The sequence below is a fragment of the Patagioenas fasciata genome, chromosome 1, assembly GCF_037038585.1.
Source record: "Patagioenas fasciata isolate bPatFas1 chromosome 1, bPatFas1.hap1, whole genome shotgun sequence".
In the NCBI taxonomy this organism is placed as follows: domain Eukaryota; kingdom Metazoa; phylum Chordata; class Aves; order Columbiformes; family Columbidae; genus Patagioenas; species Patagioenas fasciata.
The window spans coordinates 102,591,308-102,604,140 of NC_092520.1; the positions used below are offsets into that span (position 1 = coordinate 102,591,308).

Here is a 12,833-nt window from a genome sequence, read left to right on the forward strand (position 1 = left end):
TGTATACTAGCTGTTAGTATCTCTACAGCTGACCTTCAAGAAGGTTCTTCAATTTGAGTTATTTTGTTTTGTTTAAATGTAAAATATATACTTGAAACAGCTGTAAATTTTAACTGTAACAATAAAATGGAAGTGGAATTTCTGACAGAAGTATTTTGCTAATTTTAAGTTGATTGATCTAGTTAGCTAACTGTCCTGGGCCCTGTATTGGTTTTGCTCACTAGGAGATTGATGGAGAATTGGAGAAGAAGAAGGAAGATCTGAATGCGGTGCACAGGCAGGCTGAACGCTTGTCTAAGGATGGGGCTGCAAAAGCAGTGGAGCCAACCCTGATACAGCTCAGCAAGCGCTGGCAAGATTTTGAGAGCAAATTTGCTCAGTTTCGAAGACTCAACTATGCACAAATTGTGAGTTGTTACTGGCAAACTCTTATGTTTGCAACTGCTACTACTAACAGCATCCTACTAACAATGAGAGCTTCAGGGTCAGTGTCAACTCTTCAGATATTACTAAGAAAAACCCTATTGTCTGCAAGTGTGAGAATCTTTATATTCTAGTATAATAGCTCTCTGCTTTGGTCTTAAAATTGCCCTTAAGATAAATCAGCCAATTACGAAAAACTCAGCAATGAAAAATTCATGTTTATTTCTGTTGCCTCATTATTTTTCCATAACATTTTCCAGGTTAAAAATGTCAGTTTGCCATGCATCTAGTTTGTTCGGTGAACGTGTAAATCAGAAAAACTGTCTTTTTCAAACTACCCATCCCATGCCAACTTCAATTGTTTTTTTTAATTTCTCCATAACATGTTCTACCCACTTTAGGAAGAGATTAAAAAATATCTTATGACACTATATATATATACACACATGACTTCTTCTTCACGTGGTTGAATCTCAATGGAGTTTTTGCAAGAAAGGATGAAAACATTATTTTATGAACCAACTTTGTGTCTTCTGATTTTGAGTTGTTTAGTTGTATATAAAATATAATTTTTTTTTCTCTTGTTTATACATGATGCAATAACTGGATAAATAAAAGGGAAACAAAATGTCACTATTCCAGGTTTATGACCAAAATAGGTACTGGGTATTACCATTTGGAAGGGTACCAGAGATTGTTTTTTCATTTACATAGCAGTTTTTCCTTCCTATTCCTACAACTCTGCTCATTGGCAGAGGCTTTTGATTTTATAGGAAGAAAGATAAGATTTGATCTCAAGGAAGTTGTTGCATTATGTACTCTTCTGTAATGTTCAAAGTGCTAGTGGTGTTTAAAAAGAATGTATATTTTAAAAAATTATTTTAAAATGCATTTAGATTGCAGAGTGGTCATACTGATAGACTAATGATAATTTAAATACATGAAGTGTTATTTCTAATTGATATAAGGTCGAATATGTTTTTAAAAAAGAAAACAAATCATTGCAAAAATGAGCAAAGATGAATAAACTTTCCATCAATACAATTCTCTATTTAAATGTACTGTGTATTGTGAATTTTTAACTTTTCTACTATTAAGTTACAAAATGTATATATAAAACTAATGATTGGCATAGCTATGCAGTTAATGGAAACAATCAAAGAAACATTAACTTTGGTTTGTATTATATTAAATCTTGTTCCATCTGATTACACTTTTCAGATTACTATGGTTTATATTAAACTTGATGGATGTAATCAGTTGTAAATCATTTATGTTGGCATGGATCTAGAGCAGGCTTCACTTTGTCTTGTAAATGAGTCTTTTTGTATAATGAATATATTTCTTCCTTTGATAAGCAAGTAAGAAATAAGAGCATGCATGTAATTTATATAAAAACATTCTGCTGTCACTGTGCTTTTTATGTGACAGACCACTTACCATGACAGAGGATGAGTATATCCATCGTAAAATTTTACTAGCAAATCAAGAAAACTACGCATTAGCATATTTTTTCTTTAAAATATATAAGGTAGATACAGCAGCACATATGCTTTTGAATTGATCAAAGAAATAGTCATTTTTTTAGAAAAAACATATAGCGATTGCATGTATTTTATTGTTAAAATATTTATGTAATACATTTATAGTTTTGTAATGGCTAAATTTTTAAATATGCTCAAATATTTCATGCAAGAAGGCTGCTTTTTAGTATTTATCTGTGGAATGAGGACATTATTCAATGAAATTTTCATATGTACAGGGTAATTACTGTATCCTTCTCGTTTCTTATGAAAAATATCTTTGATGACAATGACTGAGGGTGATAATCATATTAAATATTTTAGAAGGTTTACAGAAGCTACTGAAACTGGTGAGAGGCAGTATATTTTCATGGCTAAAATTAGAGTGAGACGTACAACTGCCTTGTTACTGTCTTAGTTTCGGCTTTGCTGAATCAGTGAGTTTCTCTTGAGTCTTTTTTTTTGCTTTTTATGTACAACCTAAGTACCTACCTCACAGGGATGTTGTGAGGATTGTTTGTGCAAGTGTTTAAAATAGAAAAGAAAAATGAAAATTAAAACTGTTCACTTGAACACATGCATATACCAGGAAAAATTATTTTCACAGAGTTTTTCTGTTAACCACCAACCGAATCACAGAATGTTAGGGATTGAAAGGGACCTCGAAATAAACCCAAATAATAAAAAATACGAAAGGAACTTATTTTTAAAGCAAAACAAATAGAAAAATGCTGCATTTTTTACTTCTAATTGATGATGTATTCAATAACAGACATATAACAATACTAAGTTGTTGACAGAAATCAATGAGGACTTAGTTGTACCATGTATCTTGAAATTCATTATGATTCATTGAATGAACATAGCAAGACTGCATTGAAGAAGACCTCTAATTATGTGGCTTAATGACAGAATTGCATTTCTTACTTTGCTGGTACTAATGTATTTCTGATATCAAAGTATTAAATTAGAATGACCATGCTCCCCTGGATTTTATTTTTCCTCAATATTTGTTGGGAAGACCTGTCAGAAGGATATAGGAACCATAACCATATAAGAATTGATACTCTCTAGAATGGTAGATTCTCATGGAATTCTCATTGTCTCACAAATATGCAGCAGTAAACATCCAGCAAATAATTAACAAGTACATATGGGTGTATATACATTAAAATATTTTTTTCTGTCGCTAGTTTTGATAATAAGGTATGATGTAGTTATATAACCTCAAACACAGCATGTTCTGTTTGATGCCAGTTTTGAGACATTATTCAATTTTGCATAGTGGTCATCTCTGTATGTGAAAATTGCCAGAGAGTAATGTGTGACATTCTATAGGGAGAAAGGTGGGCGTATTGCAGTAACAGAATAAACATGGTACACAAATATATAAATACAACTGCACAAAACCTAAAATGACACAGAGTGGGAGAAAGGTTTTTGAGTTCATGTTGTCTTACAAGTTGCTTCTCCCAGCGAGTGTACTTATTCACATGTGGTAAAATAAACAGTCGACAGAAATATCAGTTTTTGATGGGCCAGATTTCAGATTCCCGTGGTAAGAAAAGTTTAGTTTTCTACTTAATTTCTGCTAAAAACTTCTGTTTGAAATCAGTCAGTAGTAGCTTCAGTTATGAAATCTGAATAACTCTTTAATGAGTGGAATATTTTCCATCATGTTTTAAAATTATAATTATCACTAAATCCCAGTGAAATTCATGCAAGCTTAAGAGATTTTTCAAAAAACAAGCCATTAAATTTTAATCCTGGAGAACTACGCAATTTTTTCTCCTGTTAAAACTACACATTTATTTTAAGATAAAAGTCATTTCAGGCAAGGGATATGTAATTCTAAGTTAACTCTGCAGAATCTAAAATCATTAAGCCTTGGCAATCACACAGTATTTTCAGAAAAGTTATAAATCCCCTTTGCTGCATTCTGAACCTAAATCTTCCAGTTTCTATTTTTTTGCAACAGTTAATGCCATTGTTCCAGGGAGATTAAAATAGTTATCTGTTGCAGAGAAAAAAAAGTAGATTCAGCTAATTTAGTTCAAATCAGGATCAAAATCAATTATTGATATATTTATATTACATTTAATTAAATTCACTTTAGTTAATGCCAGTTTTAGAGAAGATTTTATTTATTTATTTATTTATTTATTTATTTCCATGCTTTCATTTCAGCAGTATGTAAGCATGTTTATGTCATGGCTCAATTTAGATTTTAATAAGCTGACTGAAGTTACTCTGTGTGTAGAGAGGATTGAAGTCTTTTCTGATAAGAGGACATTTTCTAGATGAACACACATGCAGAGCCTACACTATAAATTGTTAATTCATAAGTCCTATTGACATATTCTATCAAGCTATGCAACATTTTTTTCTGCCATCACATATGCTGAACTATTCTGTAAATATTTTTAGGACAGGATAAAGATTGTACTTGCAACCTATTAACAACTGTGAAACAGACATACCTGTTCATGTATATATGAACAAAAAACCACACTTTTCTAACTCGTTTCAGTAATTTCATTGGTGACACACACAAACATTCTATTGAAATTTATGGTCATTTTACTACTGAAATATTTGGTCCTGGATTTTGGCCATACTAGGAAAATTAATAAAGTTGATCAAAATCAAGAAAGACTACTTTTTTTGTACCAATTAGACCATGCATTGAACAAGTATGAATAAGGACAATAGTTATACAAAACATGTATTTATTTCATTAAGGTAAGTCATTTAGTCTGAGCAATATAGGTAAAATACTAGTACTCGTAGTACTTACTATGAAATAAATGTCATAAGCTTCATTTTTCCAAATAAAAGACATTGGTCTTTTTAAGATTCTGTAAAGCATTCAGAAATTAAAAATACCCATCTCCTAACTGGATTATCACTTCAGGTGAGACGGTATGTGATCAACTTCTGGAACCAGATTAAGGACCGATCAAGTTTACATCTAAAATTCAAGAGTTTGTTCAAGTTCAGTCTTTTGAGGGCATCTAGCAGTTTTCAGTTAATATTTCCCTGTGGAGGTCTACTTTTATCCTTCTTTTTTGGTTTGTTTGTTTAACTGTTAAAATATGTTTCTATACAAAGTTATTTTCTAAAACATTAATCGAAATATATCTGTCATAGTTAGATAAACACCAGACTTTGTGTCCTAGTTCTCTATCTGCATCTAAACATTGTGGATGCTTCAGTAGTGGTGCGCTACCATTATTTTTGAACATTTTCCACAGTTTTCACAACAGGCAGCATTGAAATGGAGTGGTTTTGTTCTCTTGTTCTTGCTTAAATATTTCTTTGAGTAAATAGCCATGCAATGGTTGCCAAGAAAAAGGGGCTAGTTCCATTATTCTTACAATGAGTGGGAGCGAGGATGAATTAAAGAGAGAAAAGGCATTAGAAAAGCAAAATAGGAAAATACCTACTGGACAAAAGAAAAGAACTATGCAGTGATGGATTAGCATCTCTTTCACCTATGTGCTTTCTGTCCCTTAAGGCCAGGACAGAGGTGATCCTGTGATCCATTTAACTTTTCTGACATTTACAGTGGCAGCTTTTTAAACAAATAGCTTTACACAGCACAGCTAAAGACTGGACTTTTTTGACTGTGGTCTACGAAAGGGGTGAGGATGAATAAGAATGTTTAGGAAAAGAATCGGCTGCATATTTGCATCCATTTTCTAACATCTATCAACCTGGAAATTACTATTAGAAAATTCATTCCAAATAATTTAATGTTTTTCTCTGCCAGTTTGCATTTGTTATAAATTTTAGTGAAGTGATCTGAATTACATTATCTAGTTTAAAAGTGAAACTCAACATCTTAACCTCATCACATAGGAATGAAAACTCTTTCTGCGACTTGGACTGAGAATGATTTAGGATGCTGTCTTTGAGTTACATGAACCACTTATAAGAATGTAGTCTTAGCTATGCCACAGGCTTTTCTAACTGTTCTCTGTATGGCTGAGGTGGAAACAAAACTAAACAGCCTTTGCTTAAAGAATGATGTGTGACATAGCACCCAGTTGTCTCTTCTTTCGATTTTCTTTAAAAAAAAATGAACATTATACTAATATGGTATTTTCTTCCTTATAATTACCTGGCTACTTGGGACACAAGGCAGCAAATTACCATCTTATTTTCTCTGATATAGTATATAATCATTTATTAACATAATAAATTACATGGTGAAGTATTTGGTGTCAAAATTACTTGGCTATAATATTGAATTAAATAATAAGGGAGAAGACTTGCTGCAGATTGGTCTGGCCCTAAGTGACAGCATCTTTTGACGAGATGATGTTCATCTCCTATCTACAATTAAGGATGTCAGCATCACTTTTTTTTTTTTTTTTTTTCTGCATGGATGTTGTGAGTATAAATGTGCAGAGAAAAGTAAATTTCAGTGTGAGTACTTGAACATCTATGTATGTATATTTCATTAGTTTTCAAAACTGCTTAGATTGACAGCAGTTGCATTCACATTGTTTTTTTTAAAAGTTTATGGTTTGGAGTAACAAAATCAACCTAAGTGACAAAACCTATTATTATTCCGTATGATTGAATCTCTATAAATGTAGATTAAGTTATTTTAAGACATAAAGATGGAAAATACTTAGGTAATGCCTTTTAATATTTCTGGAAGGTGTCAGTGTTTAAGGTTTAGGTCTTTATGCTTTGAAGCTGTTAACATTCAACACTTATGTGGTATTTTAATGGTACTTTTAGTTTATTTTCTAAATTATCTCACCAAACAGCTAACAGACGTACTTTGCATAAATATCTGGAAAGTTAGCATCACAAATCAACAGCCAGTTTCAAAATGGATAAGTCTATTTAGACATCAGATGGACTGTATTCTAACATATTTGTGCTATATTTAACATTAATTGGTTCCTTACTGATCAGTCAGTAGAGTTACACGTTACTATTCAAGGCAGCATAAATGCTGTCTAAGATGAGGGCACTCTTTAGTCCTAATAAATCACCCATTAAATGAGTTGGCATTGATCAAAGGTTTATCCTACGAAGGTTGCTTTCAGCATATCATGTAGAAGCTTATTCTGCCACTATATCCACTGTTTTTTCTCTGTAGTTTACCACTGTCTGAGAATAACAATTTTGAAATTCTATTTTGAGTAAAAAATAATTTGAAATTCTTTCCATTCTTTCCAGTACTTCCTTTTATGCTGTGAAATTTGAGTACATAATGTTGGTTTAACAGAATCGATAAACACTGTCACAACTCTACATCATGGTTACAAGGATATAGGCCTGTGTAGAAGAGTTTAATCTCCTAAAGTGTCAACTAGAGATTTTCTTTAGTCTGAGATTTCCTTTATAATATCTGTATGTATATTTTCAGCCGTGAAAAATATTTCAAGATGAATATAAGAAATGGTTAGCAGCTCTATGGATTTATGTATTCTATAGTTAGCATATGAAAACTTTCAAATACATTTTGTCTACTGGAAGGTAACAGATATAAACAGACATATATTTTTAAAAATTCAAAATAACATTTGTAAATATCTGTTGAAAACCAGCCTAGGATGTAGATTTTGCAATGTGTTCTGATTTTTTTCATTCCAAATTGTAACGTGGGTACCTACTTATTTGCTTATTTACTGAATTCTAATACTGAGAATGGCTATCACTTTTGACTCACTGGTAGTTAAAGGCTTACCTTCTCTCAAAAGTGCTTGTGACTGTACATTGTCTGAGCAGTGATTGTCGAATGGTTATGAGGTATAGTCTTTAGTTTTTTAATAATCCCTTTTTATAACGTTACAAATATGTGTTTAAAGTCACATGACAGACATACAGATTTCCTTTTAATTGTCAATTTTGAACTACTGCAATTATTAATATTGAGATATGCCACCTTTATCAGAAGTAATTAACATATATGCATAAATTATTTTAGATGAGACATTTTCTAAATCCCAGTAGTTCCAATTAGTCGACTGTGTCATAATGCACTAGATATTTTTTTTCTTCAGGACATGGCAACATTGCATTTATGGCATAAGATACACACACAGTGCTCTGTTTGTTTTCTTGGATTTTTTTATTTATTTGAGTTTTTTTCTTTTCTGGAAGGGCTGGTTTATATCGAACACAGTACAGTGATAAGAGTCTGATGTCTCAGCCTCATCATAGTTACAATGATTTTTTTTCTCTTTGCTTAACAAATAGATACCAATGGAAGTTTTCATGATTAAAAGCTAACAGCAGAACTGCTAGAATTTCTGGTTTGTGCTAGTTTTGTTAGTCTCTTACTAGTGTGAATGGTAGCAGGCCTTTATTAAGAAGCAATGGATGAGTTTTCAAATAGACTGGAGCTAAGGTTAATATGCAGTAATGCCTCTGCCTGAGGAGAGTCCATATCTGGACTAAGCCAGAATAAAACAAAACAAAACAAAACCAAAAAACCCAGACAAAAACAAACACCAAAAAAAACCCAAAACAAACAAGCAAACAAAAAAACCCACCGTTAAGCAACTGTGAAAGGAAAAGGGATTGATGAAGCTGTTCGTTTTGCCACTTGACCTAGTATATTTGACATCTGGGAGAGCAATAAATGCATGAGGGTGTATGAAGCAGAGGGTGGGCTGCAGCACCAAAATGTTCTGTCTCAGTTTTAAAATTATATATTTACCTCACAGGATTTAAAAAAAACAAAAAGAAAGAAAGAAAAAAAAAAAATCTTTGAGCCAAGCAACCACAGTTATCACAAGCAATTACAGGTATCTATCCAATACACCATACAGAGCTCATCAGAGTGTAGAATGAATATCTGAGGTTTTGGGAGAGGTCTCATAACTTAAGCCTAAAAGTACAGGGAACACACATTTTCTTATGGAGGAAACCTTTGCATTTCAATCAATTTATGAAGGTTGAAAATATAACAGTGGAAGTAAGTTCACATTGACCTATGTGTGTTGATTGATGGTTTTCAAAAATCAGATCCTGCAATTTTCTATTGCTATTCCTAGCATGTAAAATTTACTGAAATGTTTTCTAAATAATGATATTATTAAGAGTAGTTTAATTTTAACTAGGTTTATTTATTTTGGTATATAAATAAAATAGATTAATTTTATCGCAGAGTAAAAAAATTAATGCAGCATTTCTCAACCAGTCAGGTATGCCTTAGCAGTGAAGTATTGTGAAGACATAAAGCACTCTGTTCAAGAACAGTGCTGAAAATCATCATGTATTTATATGTCACTGATAAAGTCAGACACAAGCATTAAAATACATGTATTAGGTATTGCAACATGCAGACTTTTGTGAACTGCAATAATACATATGTAGGAAAATCACATATATGAGAAAATATTTACATTCTTCCTTGAAAATATTATTTTAAAATATTTTAAATAGATTTTAATGCTGCCAAGTGCCTTTTAAGTCTTTGCCTTCATGGGAACGTATAAGCATTTTATACATTTTTAATGCTGTAGTGAGGATTTAGGTGTCTCTGCATTTGAAAGAGGTGCTTCTTTTTGTACTGATAGATAACTTCCTTGTGATTGACCAAGGCCATCCAACCTCATAACGAAAATTCCATGTTAACAGTATAATTTTGATGTACCTTCTGCATATATATAGACTTACCTGCAAGATATGCTAGCAACACTGTGGATGCATTTTATTTTTCTGAATGTTAGCTGATATCACTCACAGTTGCCATAGGAAGGGGTGAATAAAAGCTTCTTTACATATAAAAATGTACTTGAAAGCGTTTTTATTGACCTCTGACAGCATTTGATCATACTTTTGCGGTTTAAATTATTTATTTAATATATTGATGCTAACCATAGCCTAGCAAATATAATGTAGACTTTTCTCTAGAAAGCAATAAACTGTCCCAAAGTTTACCAGCCTCTTTGAGGCATGTCTATTTTTTGTATCACCATACCTATGTTTATTCCTCCTTGATGACTGACTTTTTACACTCTCATGTATCTTGCAGCTGCTTGTAAAAAATACTTTCTCAAGCATGAATACACTTCAGGAGGAGGCAGTACATGTGTGTTTGGTTTTCCTGAACTCCTCATCAGGATGCTGCTAGGAGTAGTGTCATGGTACAGTGGTGCCAATAGGTGTGTTTTGCTGCTTTACTCCTCCCACGTATTCTGTTTGTGTGAAGTTATTATCTCAAAAGCACAGTGCACAAAGGCCACGATGAGTTTGGAGGTCTACGGTGAGAGAGGGACCAAAAATGGAACCTCTGTCAAAGCCTAACACAAAAAGATTGGAGGCTTTCTGGACGTAAACTGTTGAAAATTTAAAGTGATGTTGGGATTGTTCCCCCTGCAGAAGAGGAAAATAAATGGATATGCTGAGATGGGATAAATGTGTTTTAACACTGAGTTTTCCAGTGCTAAAACTAGAAGTTTCAAAGGCTAGTTAGCTCTGACCCCACCAGGTAATACGGTTCTAGATGTAGGTAGTAATCATCAGATAATCAGATTCTTCTTTGAGGGAATGTTTATGATTGTAGGTAAAACCAGGATTGTTCATGTGGTTTTGTTTGTTTGTGGTTTTGATGGTCGGTTGGTTTTATTTGTTTGTTTTTCTAACTGGTCTTCTCTGTAAGGGCCAGTTCATGGTTGTGTTTCTTGTCTTCATGTTGCACCTGCTAGGATTTAACTGCTGATAAAATCAGTCTGTCACAAGTAGGTAGTCATGTTTGTGTAAAGATCCTATGATTTAATTAAAAATATGTGGTGATGGGGAAGAGAATTCAATTTACTCTTCTAGTGACAACAAAAAAAGTTTTTTCAGAGACTAGAAATAATTTGCACATCAATATATCACCAACAATTGAGTAGAAATTAAGAAAATCAATAAAAATGTATTTTGCAGAAATAATATAGGGGATGGCCATTTACACCAGCAGTGCTCCATCATTCTTAACAGTTTAATTGTAATATGTATTATTTTAAAATATTATTTGGTTTTGTGTATTTTCAAGTAACTAATGGATTCTGCTACTTTGTCAGATTCAACTTATTGAAAACCATTCTTAAACATTTATCTAGAATTTTAATTTCCGTTTTCTTATTTATTCTTAATCCTCATGAAATGTTAACATGCCCTGCTTCTGGTGAACCATTTTGGCATTAGCAATGACATGTATCTTTATTGAATGAATATTATTTTTAATGGTAGTGGTTTCCAGCTGCTACAATCTCCTTTTTTATATATATTTTTTTCTCATTACAGTTTTAGTCTATCATCTGGTTTCAGCTATGCATTTCTAGCAAAGATGCTTGTATCTTCTACAACATGGCAATTCTAGTGAACATAGGGACCAGCCAAAAACTTATCCCTTTATTTGTTGATTAAAATTTTCAGTTCTGGATATTCCTATCCTCTGTCCTTCTGCCTTTAGTTCTGCTATGCTACTGCCAATGAGGGAAAGATAGAAGGAAAGAAATACCTGTGACCTATTGAAAAACCTACTAAAGACAAAGACATTTAACCCTTGATTTGATGAGAGGAAATGGCTTCAAGTTGCACCAGGAAAGGTTCAGCTGGGATATTGGGAAAATTTCTTCACAGAAGGGGTTGCAAAGCACTGGAAATGGCTGCCCAGGGAAGTGGTTGAGTCATCGCCCCTGAAGGTGTTTAAAAGACATTTAGATTAGGTTCTTAGGGACATGGATAGTGCCCAAGTTAGGGTAATGGTTGGACTCGATGATCTTGAGGGTCTCTTCCAACCTAAATGATTCTATAATTCTGTGATTTCTGAAGTTGTATCAAATTTCCAACTCTTATTAAAAAAGGATTCAGAAACTAAATTTGCATTGTTCCACTTTTTTTATAATAAGATGTTAAATAATGTTGGCAAATATGAGGGCAGATTCTGGTAGACCTCTACTTTGAAACATGAACTCATTATTTATTTATTTATTTGTTTATTTAACTTTTTGTAGTACTTTATAGTTTAACTAGTAGTATAAACATTAATGGTCATTTTTCCTGTAGAACTATATGAGTACTTGTCCAAGTATGAGAAATACGAATGTAGTGTTTTCTCTAAAGAGCAGAATGATTGCGTACATTAAATATGACACAAATTTGAGGGATTACTAAACCACGTATGTCATACAAAATTCAGTCCTGTCTTCAGATTTTAGTTAATTTTGCCTTGAAGAGTGCTTTTATATGAGTTCTTTGTGGCAGTGTTTGAAAGATACCGAAATTTGACATTACTGTAAATAATTAAGCATGATATCCATGAAGTGTTCACACATCTGATTTCAACTTGTCTTTTTTCTAGTTTCCAGAATTATTTAGGCCAAGAAGGCACAGATATTATTTATGTACACATGTCTACATGTATGTTTACATGTATACATAATTATTAGCCTAAATTCGTGTTGAAAATATAGATTAAACTAATAAAACTATATAAAGTAATTAAATTTTGTGTGTCACTTTACATATTCACGTGACCTCATTTTGAGTGAACAACCTTGCACATCTAGAATGGTCTTAGAAATATTCTGTCTTCTCAAACACAGTTGTAGTTTAAAAGTTCCTCATGTGGGTCTAAAGTTCTGTGCTACACGTAGAAGTGTCACAGTGTAGACTTGAGGACTGGAAATGTATTTCTGCCTGCCTCAGTGTCCTGTTGAGAATCTTTCATTTTCTAATCAACTAGGACAGCTGTTTTTTTAGGTTTACTGGATTAAACTCTTACTTTTGCAGAGCATATGATTTGTGAAACATGGGAGGCAAACAGAATTTTTTTGAAACAATTTATTTTAAATAATAAAAATTATAACAGTGATATGGTAATTAGAGAGTGTTAGCAGATGTACTGAGAAAGTCATTTAGTGAGAA

The 12,833-nt window shown here is 32.5% G+C and overlaps 1 protein-coding gene across 12 annotated transcripts in view; it reads left to right on the forward strand.

Moving 5' to 3' along the window:
- DMD (dystrophin) overlaps positions 1 to 12,833 on the forward strand; it is a 1,243,922-nt gene that overhangs the window by 599,011 nt on the left and 632,078 nt on the right. For all 12 annotated transcript variants that reach the window (XM_065859822.2, XM_071812115.1, XM_071812091.1 and 9 more), the window contains one exon: positions 225 to 407. In XM_065859822.2, coding sequence (XP_065715894.1) covers positions 225 to 407 — 183 coding nt within the window. The remainder of the gene's footprint in view (positions 1 to 224; positions 408 to 12,833) is intronic.